This window comes from Diceros bicornis, chromosome 14 (assembly GCF_020826845.1).
Source record: "Diceros bicornis minor isolate mBicDic1 chromosome 14, mDicBic1.mat.cur, whole genome shotgun sequence".
Taxonomy (NCBI): domain Eukaryota; kingdom Metazoa; phylum Chordata; class Mammalia; order Perissodactyla; family Rhinocerotidae; genus Diceros; species Diceros bicornis.
Window position 1 is genome coordinate 50,844,914 of NC_080753.1, and position 12,772 is coordinate 50,857,685.

Below are 12,772 nucleotides of genomic sequence, written 5' to 3' on the forward strand. Positions count from 1 at the left end.
ATTACTAACTTATCTCCTCACAGCCTCGCCTGTGAAATGGAAATGGACTCCTGCACCCTCACCTCACTCAACTCTTTCCTCAACATGCCCCAGCCCCTTGTTCTCCATGATCTCGCAGTCCATCTCCCACCCTGGCCAGAGCCCCGGTTCAGCCTGGACTCTGAGGTCAGCCTCCCTTTGAGGACTCCACCAGCCTCCTAGACGCCTTCTCCCCCTTGACCTCTGCCTTCCCCACGGTCCACTCCAGTCATGGCTGACCCGTCTGCAGGGTATTACCCCAGTCAGGACCAGACTGAGTCATGCCAAGAGCACCGGCAGCTCCAACACGTCCCCTCGCTCAAGCCTGGCCCTCCCTCCCAGCACGTGAGCACCCCTGCACCCCGAGATCACCTAGATCAAGCTCCCAAATGCCCACCTGCTACCTTCTCTCCCACCTTCTCTTCCCTTGCCCTGCTCACCACGCTCGAGCCACACTGACCTTTCAGTTCCCCTGTCAGAGTTCTTCCCACCTTAGGGGTTCTCAGTACATGATGTTCTTTCTGTCTGGACACTCCCCTCTGTACCAACCCCTTGGTCTTGCCAACCCTCTCTCATCTTTCAGGCTTCGTCTTAAATGTCACTACCTCAGGGAAGTTGTTCGTCACAGCACTCATTTCAAAAAGAGGCACTTAAATAATTATTTGTGTAAGAACTGAGATCTGTTTTCTCTGCTGGATGGTAAGCTCTGTGGGTATTCATTGTTGTAGATCCAGTGCCGAGAATAGAGCCTTGTACATAATAAAACACTATAAATAGTCACCGAAGGAATGCGTGAACTCAAGAATGAATGAGTCACCCACTCCCCTGTCTCCACTGCTTCGCCACTCATTCAGTCCCTGCTGGATGCCTTGTGGTGTCGATTATGGGGTGCCCTGGGGCCTCCTCTCCCGCTCCCCGCCACCATCAGTGCCTTCACAGCTTCCCACAAATTTCTCCCATGGATCTTTAGGGACACGGTCAGACAGAGAACCATGGCTATCCTCCCAGGCCTGGCTTCAGCAGGGAAACCAAAACAGAGGGAAACCCTTCTCCTGCACCCATCCTGCTGCAGGGCAGAATCCACTATGTCTGTCCACATGACATGTGTCACTCACAAGCCTGCAGCCTTCGAGCTTCCCTCCCCACCAAGGCACCCTCTGCCCCAGTGACCAGATGTGTACTCTGCAAAGCAGAACTAGAGTTTTACAACTTTTAGTTCAGAACTGGCTTTTCTCCTTCCCTCCCACTCAACCGCTAGATCCTCAAGGCAAGGCAGGGGCCTGAGCTGCAGTGCACTAGAGCTCTGCACAGGTGAAGGACCTACAGAGGTTTAGGCCAATCAGCTTTCTTGGAAACAGCCAAGGAAAAAGTTTCAAACAAGGCATGGGAGCAGTCTTAACACCCAGGTTGAAAGGAGAAATTGGGTACATATTTTCTCCTGGCTAGAGGGGCAGGGGGTCTGCTTTTAATGCTTTTCCCCAGTTCCCAGGAGTTACTCAATAATGAACCTTTTTTAATGCTGTCATTTAGATATACAATATCAGTGTTTCTACTCTAAATAATTTGTAAAATATAAATACCACCTCCAAACAATTTAAAGAAGTGGCTCCAATATATCAGGCTCAAAGAGAGCCCCTTAAATCTCTTTTGTCACATTCTAAACAGAGTCGAGGGGCTGGGGGGGAACACACAGTGACAGCAGGCGGACAACAGATCTCCGGAGGAAACAGAATGTGTACATAGAGGATGTGCACAAAGGAAACGAGTGTGGCTGACTGCTCAAGATTACATGAAGAACAGATCTCTGAGAGCCAAGGTGGCTTACACACCTTCACGTCCTGCATAGCACCCACCCAGCACGATGGCAGCCAGGAGACACTCAGTACATATCTGATTAAATAGGTGACTGGTGAGTGCCCTGCTTTTGGGAAAAAAGAGTCTTCCTGGGCTATTATTAGCCTATTCTAGTCTATTACAAGCCTGATCTATTACAGCCTATCCAAGTGAGGATCCTTGTAAGCAAGAACTATCCTGCCTTTGACTTTTCAATGACAGACACTCAGCAAAGACCAGAGCTGTCTTTCCTCTTGCTCAGAATATGTTACAAATTGGCTTAGTTTAGTGGCAATATAAAAAGCCCAATCTCGAAAATCTCCCTGTGTGTTAAAAGCTCAGGTACTTCTACGAGCCTACAGGGCTCCTATCCCTAGCAGTCCCTTCATGTACATCCTATTCTCTTACCGCTGATGACTGTGCCCAATCACAACGCATCAATGTCTTCTGCCTCCCAGCAGCACTTTTCCACTCTTCTCATACTGGTTTATGGTTTGCTTCCTTTTTTAGTAGTGTCTTTTGGGTGGGTGATTTTTTATTCCCAACTGAAAATGAATATCTTCTTTCCTTCTCTCCAATTTTAGTGTCTGGTTAATAATCGATGCGCAAAGAAGAATCTTAAAACATGGCCAGGAAGAGTTTAAAAATATGGAAGCTCATGCTCATGTACGGCCAAAGGGGAGCACAAACACCAATTGGCCCCAAGAGAAAATGGAGCCACCCACTATACGGATAGAAAGGCTCCGCCTCGTTTCTCTACTCAAGATGACAGTGGGCAGTCCTAGGAGAGAATGCCCAAGAGGATATGGGCAAAAGTTAAGATGGATTATCTATCAGGGGAGGAGTCAAAGGTAGTAACTGCCTGGGCCAGGGGTCAAGTTCCAATGTGGCCTCTTCGCAATGTTTGGGGTCCCTTAAACACTCAAACTTGAGTCATTTATGTCCATAACTGTCCCCACAGGTTTTTCACCCCTCACCTTCCTCTTCAAGGTATATGGGATCATCAGTTCATCAATGAAATCTGCAATCTTTTCTTCCACATTGATGTTCTGAAACAAGGACCTCACATTCTAACATCCAAGCTCATTTAGAAGTTCTGGGGGGCGGGGAGCAGAAAGAAGCTTGATAACATTCCTAATCAGGAGCTTCTTCTGAAGCTCAAGGATGCTTCCAAAGGAAATGTGCTTTAAACTTGTGGATGGATCACTCATGGGTTCCGTTCTGGCCATCTCCAGTCCCTCCAAGCCCAGACCCCAATCCTCCCCACACACACCCTCTGCTGTGGTCCCAGCAAGTCTCACCTGGTCCAACTCCCACTTTGATTATATCTGCTCCGGAAAGAATAAGCTCTTCTACCATCTCTCCTGTCACCACATTTCCTGCCTGAGACAGAAAGAACCAAGTTCACGATCACAAACTACTCCTAGTGGTACGAAGATGAATGAGTGAGGAACTCTGAACAATTCAGTGATGGAAAAAACAAAATCTTACAGAGAACCCAAATTCATAAAATAAGCAATGAAACACTCTCTTTATTGTTGGGCATAAAATGCTTCACAGATTGTAAAACTCCTGAAGAAGCTCTATGGAACTCCAGGGACCCAGGATTAGGAAACTACTGGTCATCTCACAGTGGGGAAGATACCTGGGTGTCCCACCCTAGGGTCAGAGGTTCCCATCTGAATATGAAAGGGCAGATGAGCCCTGATGGACCAATAGCACTGGAACACACTCAATTTCAGAACATGAAGCTGTGGCCCTAAGAATAAACATATAAGCCAGGAAGTGGCAGGATCTAAAAATCAAAAGGATGCATCTGGTTTGGAAATTGTACAAGTTCTTTCACTGCAGGAGTCTGGGAGCGCAAAAATAGCCCTTTTTATTACAACTTACTGCCCTGTGGATTCTTCAGCTGGTACACAAGATGCTTGGCAACATGCCTGAATTTTCACAACTGTGCAAAGTCTTATTTTGGGAAATGCATCTCTACTCATTTTTTTGCATTGACGTCCCAGTGTATTTTCACTTAATTGATTCCCAGAGGGAATTTTTCTTTTTTAACTAAGACAAAGTGACTTTTAACTTTGTATAAAAGGACCTTGGAAAAGGGTGATGAGGAGGGCACAGAGCTGCTTTAACCCAAACAGCAACTGATGGAAATGGAAATGGAAAATGAGAGATGGCCCAGGAAGGGCACTAGTACATTTGTGCGATATTGTGATTTATAAGAAATATGTATCTTTGGTCATTCAGATAACCAAATATATATATTTGGTCTTCATCCACAGTTCCTGGCTCACAGCTCTCAAAACCTTTGGAATTTCCTGAGCAGTTAGAGCATCTTTTGTTATATTTGGTCTCCTGTCCTCAGTTTCTGAAAACCTTCACAGCCATAAAGATGAAATGGGTTTCTTGTTATTCGTAACAAGCCCCTTCCCACCACCACTGGGTTTATACTAATGAGGTGACTTTGGCAAAGCACGCAAGGATGGGGCTGGTTGCCAGGGGGACCAACCATCAACGGAGGGTTGGAACTTTCAGTCCCACCCCTCTGATTTCAGGGAACAGTGTGGGGCTAGAGGTTGAAGTAATCACCAGCAGCCAATGAGTTAATCACGCCTACATAATGAAGCCTCTATAAACACTCACAAGGAGGGGGTTCAGAGAGCTTCCAGACTGAGGAACCAGAGGCTTCCCCATGCCACCATGCCAAGCTTGGAGGACAGAAGCTCCTTTGTTGGGACTTCACCCTATGTATCTCTTCATCTGGCTCCTGATTCGTATCCTTTAATATCCTTTGTAATGAAGTGGTAATCTAGTGAGTAAATGGATTCTCCTGAGTTCTGTGAGCCATTCTAGCAAATTAATCGAACCCAAGGAGAGGGTCGTGGGAACTTCTAATTTACAGCCAGTTGGTCAGAACTACAGGTTACAACCTGAGCTTGCAATTGGCGTCTGAAGTGGAGAGTGGTCTTGCGGGATGAGCCCTTTACCTGTGGAATCTGATACTATCTCCCGGTAGATGTCAGAATTGAGTTGAATTCTTGAACACCCTGCTGGTGTCCCAATGGGGTTACGTATCGATAAATTCATTATAAGTTGAAAATGTTGTCAAGTCGAAAACGTATTTAATACACCTAACCTACTGAACATCACAGCTTAGCCTAGCCTACCTCAAACGTGCTCAGAACACTTACATTAGCCTACAGTTGGGCAAAACCATCTAATGCAAACCCTACTTTGTCATCAAGTGTCGAATATCTCATGTAATTTATTGAATCCGGTACTGAAAAGCAAAAACCCAACGGTTGGATGGGTACAGAATGGTTGTTCACCCTCATGACCGTATGGCCGACTGGGAGCCACAGCTTCCTGCCGCTGCCCGGCATCACGAGAGAGTATCTTACACGTGTCGCTAGCCCGGAAAAAGCTCAAAATTTGAAATTCAAAGTATGGTTTCTAGTGAATGCCTATCACTCTCGCACCACCTTGAAGTTGGAAAATCATGACTCAGGGATCGTCTGATCCATATGATAAAGGTGGCATTACATGTTAGTGAGGAGGAACAATATTTCAATAGACAGAGCTGGGAAAAGGGATCTTTTGGAAACAAGATATAGATTACCACTCAAACTTTTCACCAAAATAAGCTTCAGGTGGATTAGAGTTAAAGTAAAAGTTGTATCCTCCCAAACTAGAAGAAAACCTTGAATCCTCGTAATAAGCATAAAAGTGAAAAACACAGAATGATAGATCTGTCCACGTGAAAATAAAAAACTCATGTACATATAACATACACACTCACACAATCAACAAAATCAAGAGGCAAATAACCTGGAGGAGAAAAATATCTGCCATTATAACAAAGGGTGACTGACAGTAAAAGAGCTCTTCTGGATCTGTAAGAAAAATGCCCACATCCTCAGAATAACTGCCAAATGACACGAACAAATGAATAAAAGAAACAAAAGCGGCCAATAAAAACTGGGAAGGTGTTTAACCTCATTAATAATCAATTTTTCTTTTTTTTTTTTTTAAAGATTTTATTTTTCCCCCAAAGCCCCAGTAGATAGTTGTTTGTCATAGCTGCACATCCTTCTAGTTGCTGTATATGGGACGTGGCCTCAGCATGGCCGGAGAAGCGGTGCGTTGGTGCGCGCCCGGGATCCGAACCCGGGCCGCCAGCAGCGGAGCGCGCGCACTTAACCGCTAAGCCGCGGGGCTGGCCCTCAATTTTTCTTTTTTGATGAGGAAGATTCACCCTGAGCTAACACCCATGCCAAGCTTCCTCTATTTTTCAGTATGCGGACCACCAGCACAGCTTGACAGCTAACAGAGCAGTGTAGGTCCACACCTGGGAACTGAACCTGGGCCACTGAACTCAACCACCAGGCCACGGGGCTGGCCCTATAATCAAATTTAAATTAAGATTCCAGTGAGGAACTACTTTTCACTTAACAAATTATCAATGATTATAAACACTAAATGCTAAAGAGAGAACACACTCTCTCTGTTGGCATGTTTTAGTACAAGTTTTCCCGCAAAACAATTTGTCCATATAGAAAAAATGCAAAAATATGTATATCCAATAAGTCTATTTCTAGGATTCTCTCCCAAGGGAATAAACACAGATGAGGTCAAAGGATTTAACTAAAGAATGTGTTATTTATAACAGTGCAAAACTGCAAATATATTCCCCCATATGGGAAAAGTTCAACAATCTATGGCCCATCCATGTGATGTTTTTAAGATTGGTTTGATGGCATGGGAAAATGCTTAAATGCTTTCAGTATGTTAGGGGAAACAGAAGGAAATAGTAAGATTTCAATTTTATTAAAACAAAAACAAGCATATGTGTATATGAAAATATACACCAAAATGTTAACAAATTATGTCTAAGTGAAGGGATTATTTGACTTTTATTAATTTTCTTTAAATTTTCTGGATTTTACTGTAGAAACTGTATTGCTTTTATAATTAAGTGTGATGGGTTTTGGTTTCGGGGTTTTTTTTTAAAGCACAAGGACCAGCATGAACTCTGTACTCGAGAAAGAACTTTTTTTTTTTTATAATTTTATTTATTTATTTATTTATTCCCCCAGAGCCCCAGTAGATAGTTGTATGTCATAGCTGCACATCCTTCTAGTTGCTGTATGTGGGACGCGGCCTCAGCATGGCCGGAGAAGCGGTGCGCCAGTGCACGCCCGGGATCCGAACCCAGGCCGCCAGCAGCGGAGTGCACGCACTTAACCGCTAAGCCACGGGGGCAGCCCACGAGAAAGAACTTAATGGGAACCTGAGAAACAAGACTCCAAGCTCTCATTCTTCCTCACTGGTTGATTTGCTATATATTAAAAATTTATTTTAAAAATAAATAAATAAAAGTTAATTAAAATAAATTCAAAAATTTTAAAACATGAAGCTACTCTAAGCCCTACATAGTTTCATTTTCAATGTAGATTTTTTTTTCCCCTCAATGTGGTGCTGCCTACAAATCATTTTATTTTAAAGGGCCTACTGTACACAAAATAAATTAATTCGAGTCAGTTCATGATGGACAAACCAGGTACAACCACCTACGGTCAAAGTCAGTTTAAAAGCACGGAGGAAGGTGGTATTGTTTCAGTAGCCCAGAGGCTTCCACAGGTGTCCCCGTCTCCCCTCAAGCTACCTGTGTGGCTCCTTCACCACTGGTTAGAACGGCGGGGTCACTGCTGAGAGTGGAAAAAGCCGAATGATTATGAAATGCCTCTAGCAGCAGGACAACACAACAGGAATGCTGACTGAGAGAGGACCGGTGAGTTTCCACTTGCAGGAACAAAGAGCTATCTATTCAAGTTTGAAGCCAAGGGCAAAAATAAGGGGAAAAAGGAAACAATAAAATCGGAAATGAGAATGACAACAGAGTATGGTCAGGCCCCAGCAACAGGCCCAGTCCAAGGCCAGACAGCCTCCAGGGAGGGGTGTGGGGTGGTAGGGGGAGCTGAATCAGGGTGATTCAGGGTTATCTTGGCTGAAGCACCGCATCTGTGGGGGGGATACTGGATTGTCAGACTTGACCTCACCCAGCAGCACATCCGGCTCGGTCACCCTGGCAGTTCACGCCTGGTCATTTCTGGGGCAGCCACGACAAAAACAGAAGCTACTTCATCTGGGCACCAAAGCAGGGGGGTGGAGATTTCCACTAGGCACCCCGCTTCTCCCCGGGGAGGCGAAGCTCCATCCAGGCCCCTCCAGGCTCTGACGGCAACAACTGCTTCTCCACGTTACAGAGAGATGTGGGCACCCAGGGAAAAGACACAAAAAGCGACAAAACTAAGATTTCAAGTACTTTGGTACCATTGTAAAAAGTCCTATGGGCAAAAACCAAAACCGTTTTGCCTCAATTTTTCCAGCTTTCCTGTAAACTCAGACATCTATGGCAAAATAAGTTCAGAAAGACCCAGGGTAGAAGGATGGACCTCCCACTTACCGTGTAATTTTAAGAAAATCACCTCAACTCTGAGTCTCAATTTACCTTGCTATAAAATGGGACTGATCATACTTGTTGTCACCGGAAGGTTTACAAGGAAAGTTCTATTAAATTCCTAGTACACTGCCCAACTCTCGTTGGCGCTCAGTAAAATGTTAGTCTCTCCACTTGAGTGATTTCTGTATATTGCTCTTCTACTCACCTTTTTTTTTGATCTTTAATTATGGTCAAACGTACATAACATAAAATTTACTGTTTTAACTATTTCTAAGTGTGCGATTAAGTGGCATTAGGTACAGTCACATTGTTGTGCAACCATCACCACTATCCATCTCCAGTTTTTCCTCATCCCAAACTGAAATTCTATACCCATTAAACAATATCTTCTCTACCCACTTTTTACTGACTCTTCTAAGGCCCTCTGCCAAGAAAAATCCTCTCTATAGAATGATGCAAGGCAGGGGTAGGCAAACAGCAGCAGGCTGGATACGGCCTGTGGGCCACAGTTTGCCAACTCCTAACGCAGGGTGATGAAACGTTAACACTACTGCCTTCTCCTGAGTACATGGAAAATGTCCCTCTAACAACCCATGGAACCAGGGTGTAGGAGATGACATCACAGCAATAACCACCTTTCACGGCACATTAAACTGAGTTTACTATGTGACTCTCAGACACAAACATCACTTGAATCTCTGAGGCCCTTCATAGCTTCTACCCCAGTCCCAGTTCACACCAGTTCCAGAAAGAGGGTGAAAACAGAAAATCCAGATAACTCCACCTGAGACGTGCTGTCAGCCATAACAAGTTCCTTGTACTTCAGCGAGGCACGCTTGACTGGTAAGGCTGCCTACGGCTGACACTCACAAGGAACACTGAAGAGTGTCCGCCTCTCTGGGAAGAAGTGTCTAGAACGGGATATGTCTCCATGTGGTTCAGAACCTTGTCTGACCACGACTGCTGGAGAAAGAAGGCAGGCAGGTGACCGAGCCACTGGCCATGCATGGAAATGCCGGGGCTGTGCCCACAGCTACCTAGGGATCCGCCAACCGTGGCTGATGTGGCATTCTCCAGGGGTGCACAGCTGGACCTCTAGTCTAATCTGAACAGATTAGGTGTCACAGACCTACCTGCTCAGAACCAGGTCAGAAAGAGCCACCAGCACAAAAGCATTTCTCAGACCCAACATAGGCACTTCCATGTCCCAATAACACTGAGCTGGCATGTGGGCTGGCTGCAGCGTGGTATTAACGAGATCACAGGCCCTGGGGGCGGGCTGCATGGCTCTGAACCCCAGGCCCCCCTCTGACTGGCTGTGTGATTCCCCAGAAAGTTCCCTGACCTCTCTAAGACTAAGCTGCACATCAACAAAAGTAGGTGCTATTACCCCTACTCAAAGACTTGTTAGGGGCCGGCCCCGTGGCTTAGTGGTTAAGTGCGCGCGCTCCGCTACTGGCGGCCTGGGTTCGGATCCCGGGCGCACAGCAACGCACCGCTTCTCCGGCCATGCTGAGGCTGCCTCCCACATACAGTAACTAGAAGGATGTGCAACTATGACATATCTACTATCATATGACATATGACATATCAACTATCTACTGAGGCTTTGGTGGACAAAAAAGGAGGAGGATTGGCAATAGATGTTAGCTCAGAGCCAGTCTTCCTCAGCAAAAATGAGGAGGATTAGCACGGATGTTAGCTCAGGGCTGATCTTCCTCACAAAAGAAAAAAAAAAGACTTATTATTAAAAGAGAAGTGCCTCGTCCATGCTAGTGTCTTTTCCCACAGCATGGAGACTGTACCCAAGAATACATTATTCTCTTTCCTCTCTGAAAGTTACCAGGCAAATGGCCACGGGACTTGTTACACTATTCTTACAGCCAGCACCTCTACAGGACCCTTTGCTGCCAAAGATGTTCTCTTAAAAATCCCTGCATCTTCCCTCCCTACATGTGGCAAGGCCTGCCTTAGGTGACAGGCAAGAAAAAAAGGGTGTGCATGTAAATCCAGGATGTCCTGGGCACAGGGAGTGACAAGCCCCCACTCCTGACGCAGACACCTTGGAACTGCCAGCCTCTACCAAGAACATTTCTGAGCACCCTTTCTGTTCACTACGTTGTTAACAACCATAACAACGCTCAGCTCCCGCATTATATACCTTCCAGTTCCAAAACATTGGACAAACGGTAATGCATCCCCACAATGTCTCCAAAAGCCCTAAGAGAAATTATACTTCCAAAAACCCAGGGCATAAGAGTACTAGAGGTTTCTGAATGAATCACAGATTTCAGGGGTCAGTGCAGGCAAAGAATGGCTTAGGAATAATCATCTACCTCACCCAAGTCTCCCGTTCACTGCTGGGGAAGCCGACAAGAACAATGAGAACACATTCCCTGGGCCAGCCAGCAGGCACTGGAGAGACACTTGCTGCTGGCGGCTGCCCAGAGGGCCGTGGGAACTCTGCGCCAGTCTCCCCCTCCCAGCCTCATTCCCCATAGCAACCCCCAGGCTCTGCACTGGCAACAACACCCTTTCCCTAGTCCCACCAGCCTGCCTCCTTCCAGCACTGCCGCCTCTCCGCTGGTCTTCATCCCTGAGGGGTGGAACACAGGCTCTCTGGACTCCACGACAGGCAGCTTGCCTCAGCTCTCAGCAGGGCCAGCTGTGCACTAAAACTCACGGCCAACTGTTTGGAGCATGCAACGGAAAGCTGTGGGGCACCAACAGATTTCTGCTATCACTGTCCTTTTTAAAAGAAGTGGTACATGTTTTCTCTCTCAAAACAAAAACAAATCACCCCTATCCCATCTCCCATTCTTCTTCTCCATCAGCCTTCCATCTCTGACTCAGTTCTTACAGCATATGCCCTCAATGGTTCTCCCCGCCAACAATCTGCTATTTGTGAATCTTGCACTGTTTACAAAACATCAGCCCATCTGATCCCCACAACAATTCTCCAGCCACTGTTATCCTCAACCTCCTCACTACAAGTGAGGAAAATGAGGTTCAGAAGGGATGTGACTTCCCCAATGTGGCTCAGGTCATGTGGCCACACCAACTTCAGGGGCATTAAGGTAGCGATTTTAAGTGTTAAAACCAGTGGCAAAGTAGACCAAGGGAAGAGGGCAAGAGAGGTGCCTGGGAAGCAGTACTAAAGATTTGTTTCAGGAACGACGGAATACCATACAGCGTACATAAAATGACACAGGTGCAACTCAACATACTATTGAGCAAAAGAAGATACAAAAGATGTGCAGAAGGATTACCACGTAGATAAGGTTCAAAAACAGGCAAATTCACATGGTGGTGTTTAGGAATGCACCAATAGGTGTTGAAACCAGTGACACACAAGGAAGGAAATGATCACCAGACCGGGGCGAGGGGGGTGGGGGGGGGGGGCTTGCGTCTGAGGTGGGAGAAGGGGCTTCTCAGTGTAGGTACACTGAAGGGCTGCTTATTTTACGACTATTTGTTAAACATCACGTTTTATGCACTTTTCTGTATGTATGTCATATTTCACAATTTAATACACGAATTACTAAAGAAAAAAAGTGGAGCCCCTAAGTTGCCTCATTAAATAAGTAAAATTTCTGACTCCTAACCTGTCATACCTAACTCTTACATTAAAAAATGCCAGCAGATGTAAAGTGCAACTTCCCAAGTTGATTAGTCCCTTGTATCTCCAGAGCAATTAAAACACTAGAGGTGAAGTGGAAAGATCTAGAAAGATCTAGATCCCTCCACCTTGGATAAGGAGGAAGGTCAACAGCAACCCTGGGCCTACCTTATTTCCTACTCTCCAGAAGGAATGAACAAGGAATTCTTCTCCTAATCAACAAATATTTGTCATGCTCTTCCTACCATCCAGGCACTGTTTCACAGAATTTATGTTTAATAGCAAACGCTGTTTATGGGATACCAGGTCCCAGCTGGGGGCTAGGGGCTTCTGCTCTCCCACGAGTCCAGCTTCCTGTTCCCTCTTTCACGAGGAAAACTTACCACAGAGGGTTGGGGGCAGAAAAGCCAGTTGGGGCCTCAGGACTACGCATTGCTGGGTCACAACAGAGGGTAACTTCATCACCCTTCAGCGCACAAGCCTTAAGAAGGTCAACATCCCCCACCTCAGAACAAGGAAGCAGAAAACTGGTCACACACATATGGCCTCCTGGAAGAAGGGAGCTTTATCACTCAAGTTAACAAGGATGGGGTACATTAAGAAGTCTCAAGGGACAGAGATCGGACTCTGCATTCGACCACCTGGCTTCAAATCCCAGCTCTGCTGCTCAGTGTTGGTGTGACCTTGTGAAAATCCCAAAGTGTAACAACAAATCAGATCTTAAAGATTCCTCATCTGTGGCAAGACTGGGGCAACAGTTCCTCCTCTTTTCAGAGATGTTGAAAAGAAAGAACAGAGGTAAACCTCCTGAAACACGGTAGGCACTCAATAAA

The 12,772-nt window shown here is 45.9% G+C and overlaps 1 protein-coding gene across 1 annotated transcript in view; it reads right to left on the reverse strand.

Annotated features, from left to right (window-relative positions):
* Positions 1–12,772, reverse strand: part of GMPR (guanosine monophosphate reductase) — a 45,032-nt gene that overhangs the window by 18,750 nt on the left and 13,510 nt on the right. The window contains exon 5 of the mRNA XM_058555218.1: positions 3,153–3,234. Within this exon, the coding sequence (XP_058411201.1) occupies positions 3,153–3,234 (82 nt within the window). The remainder of the gene's footprint in view (positions 1–3,152; positions 3,235–12,772) is intronic.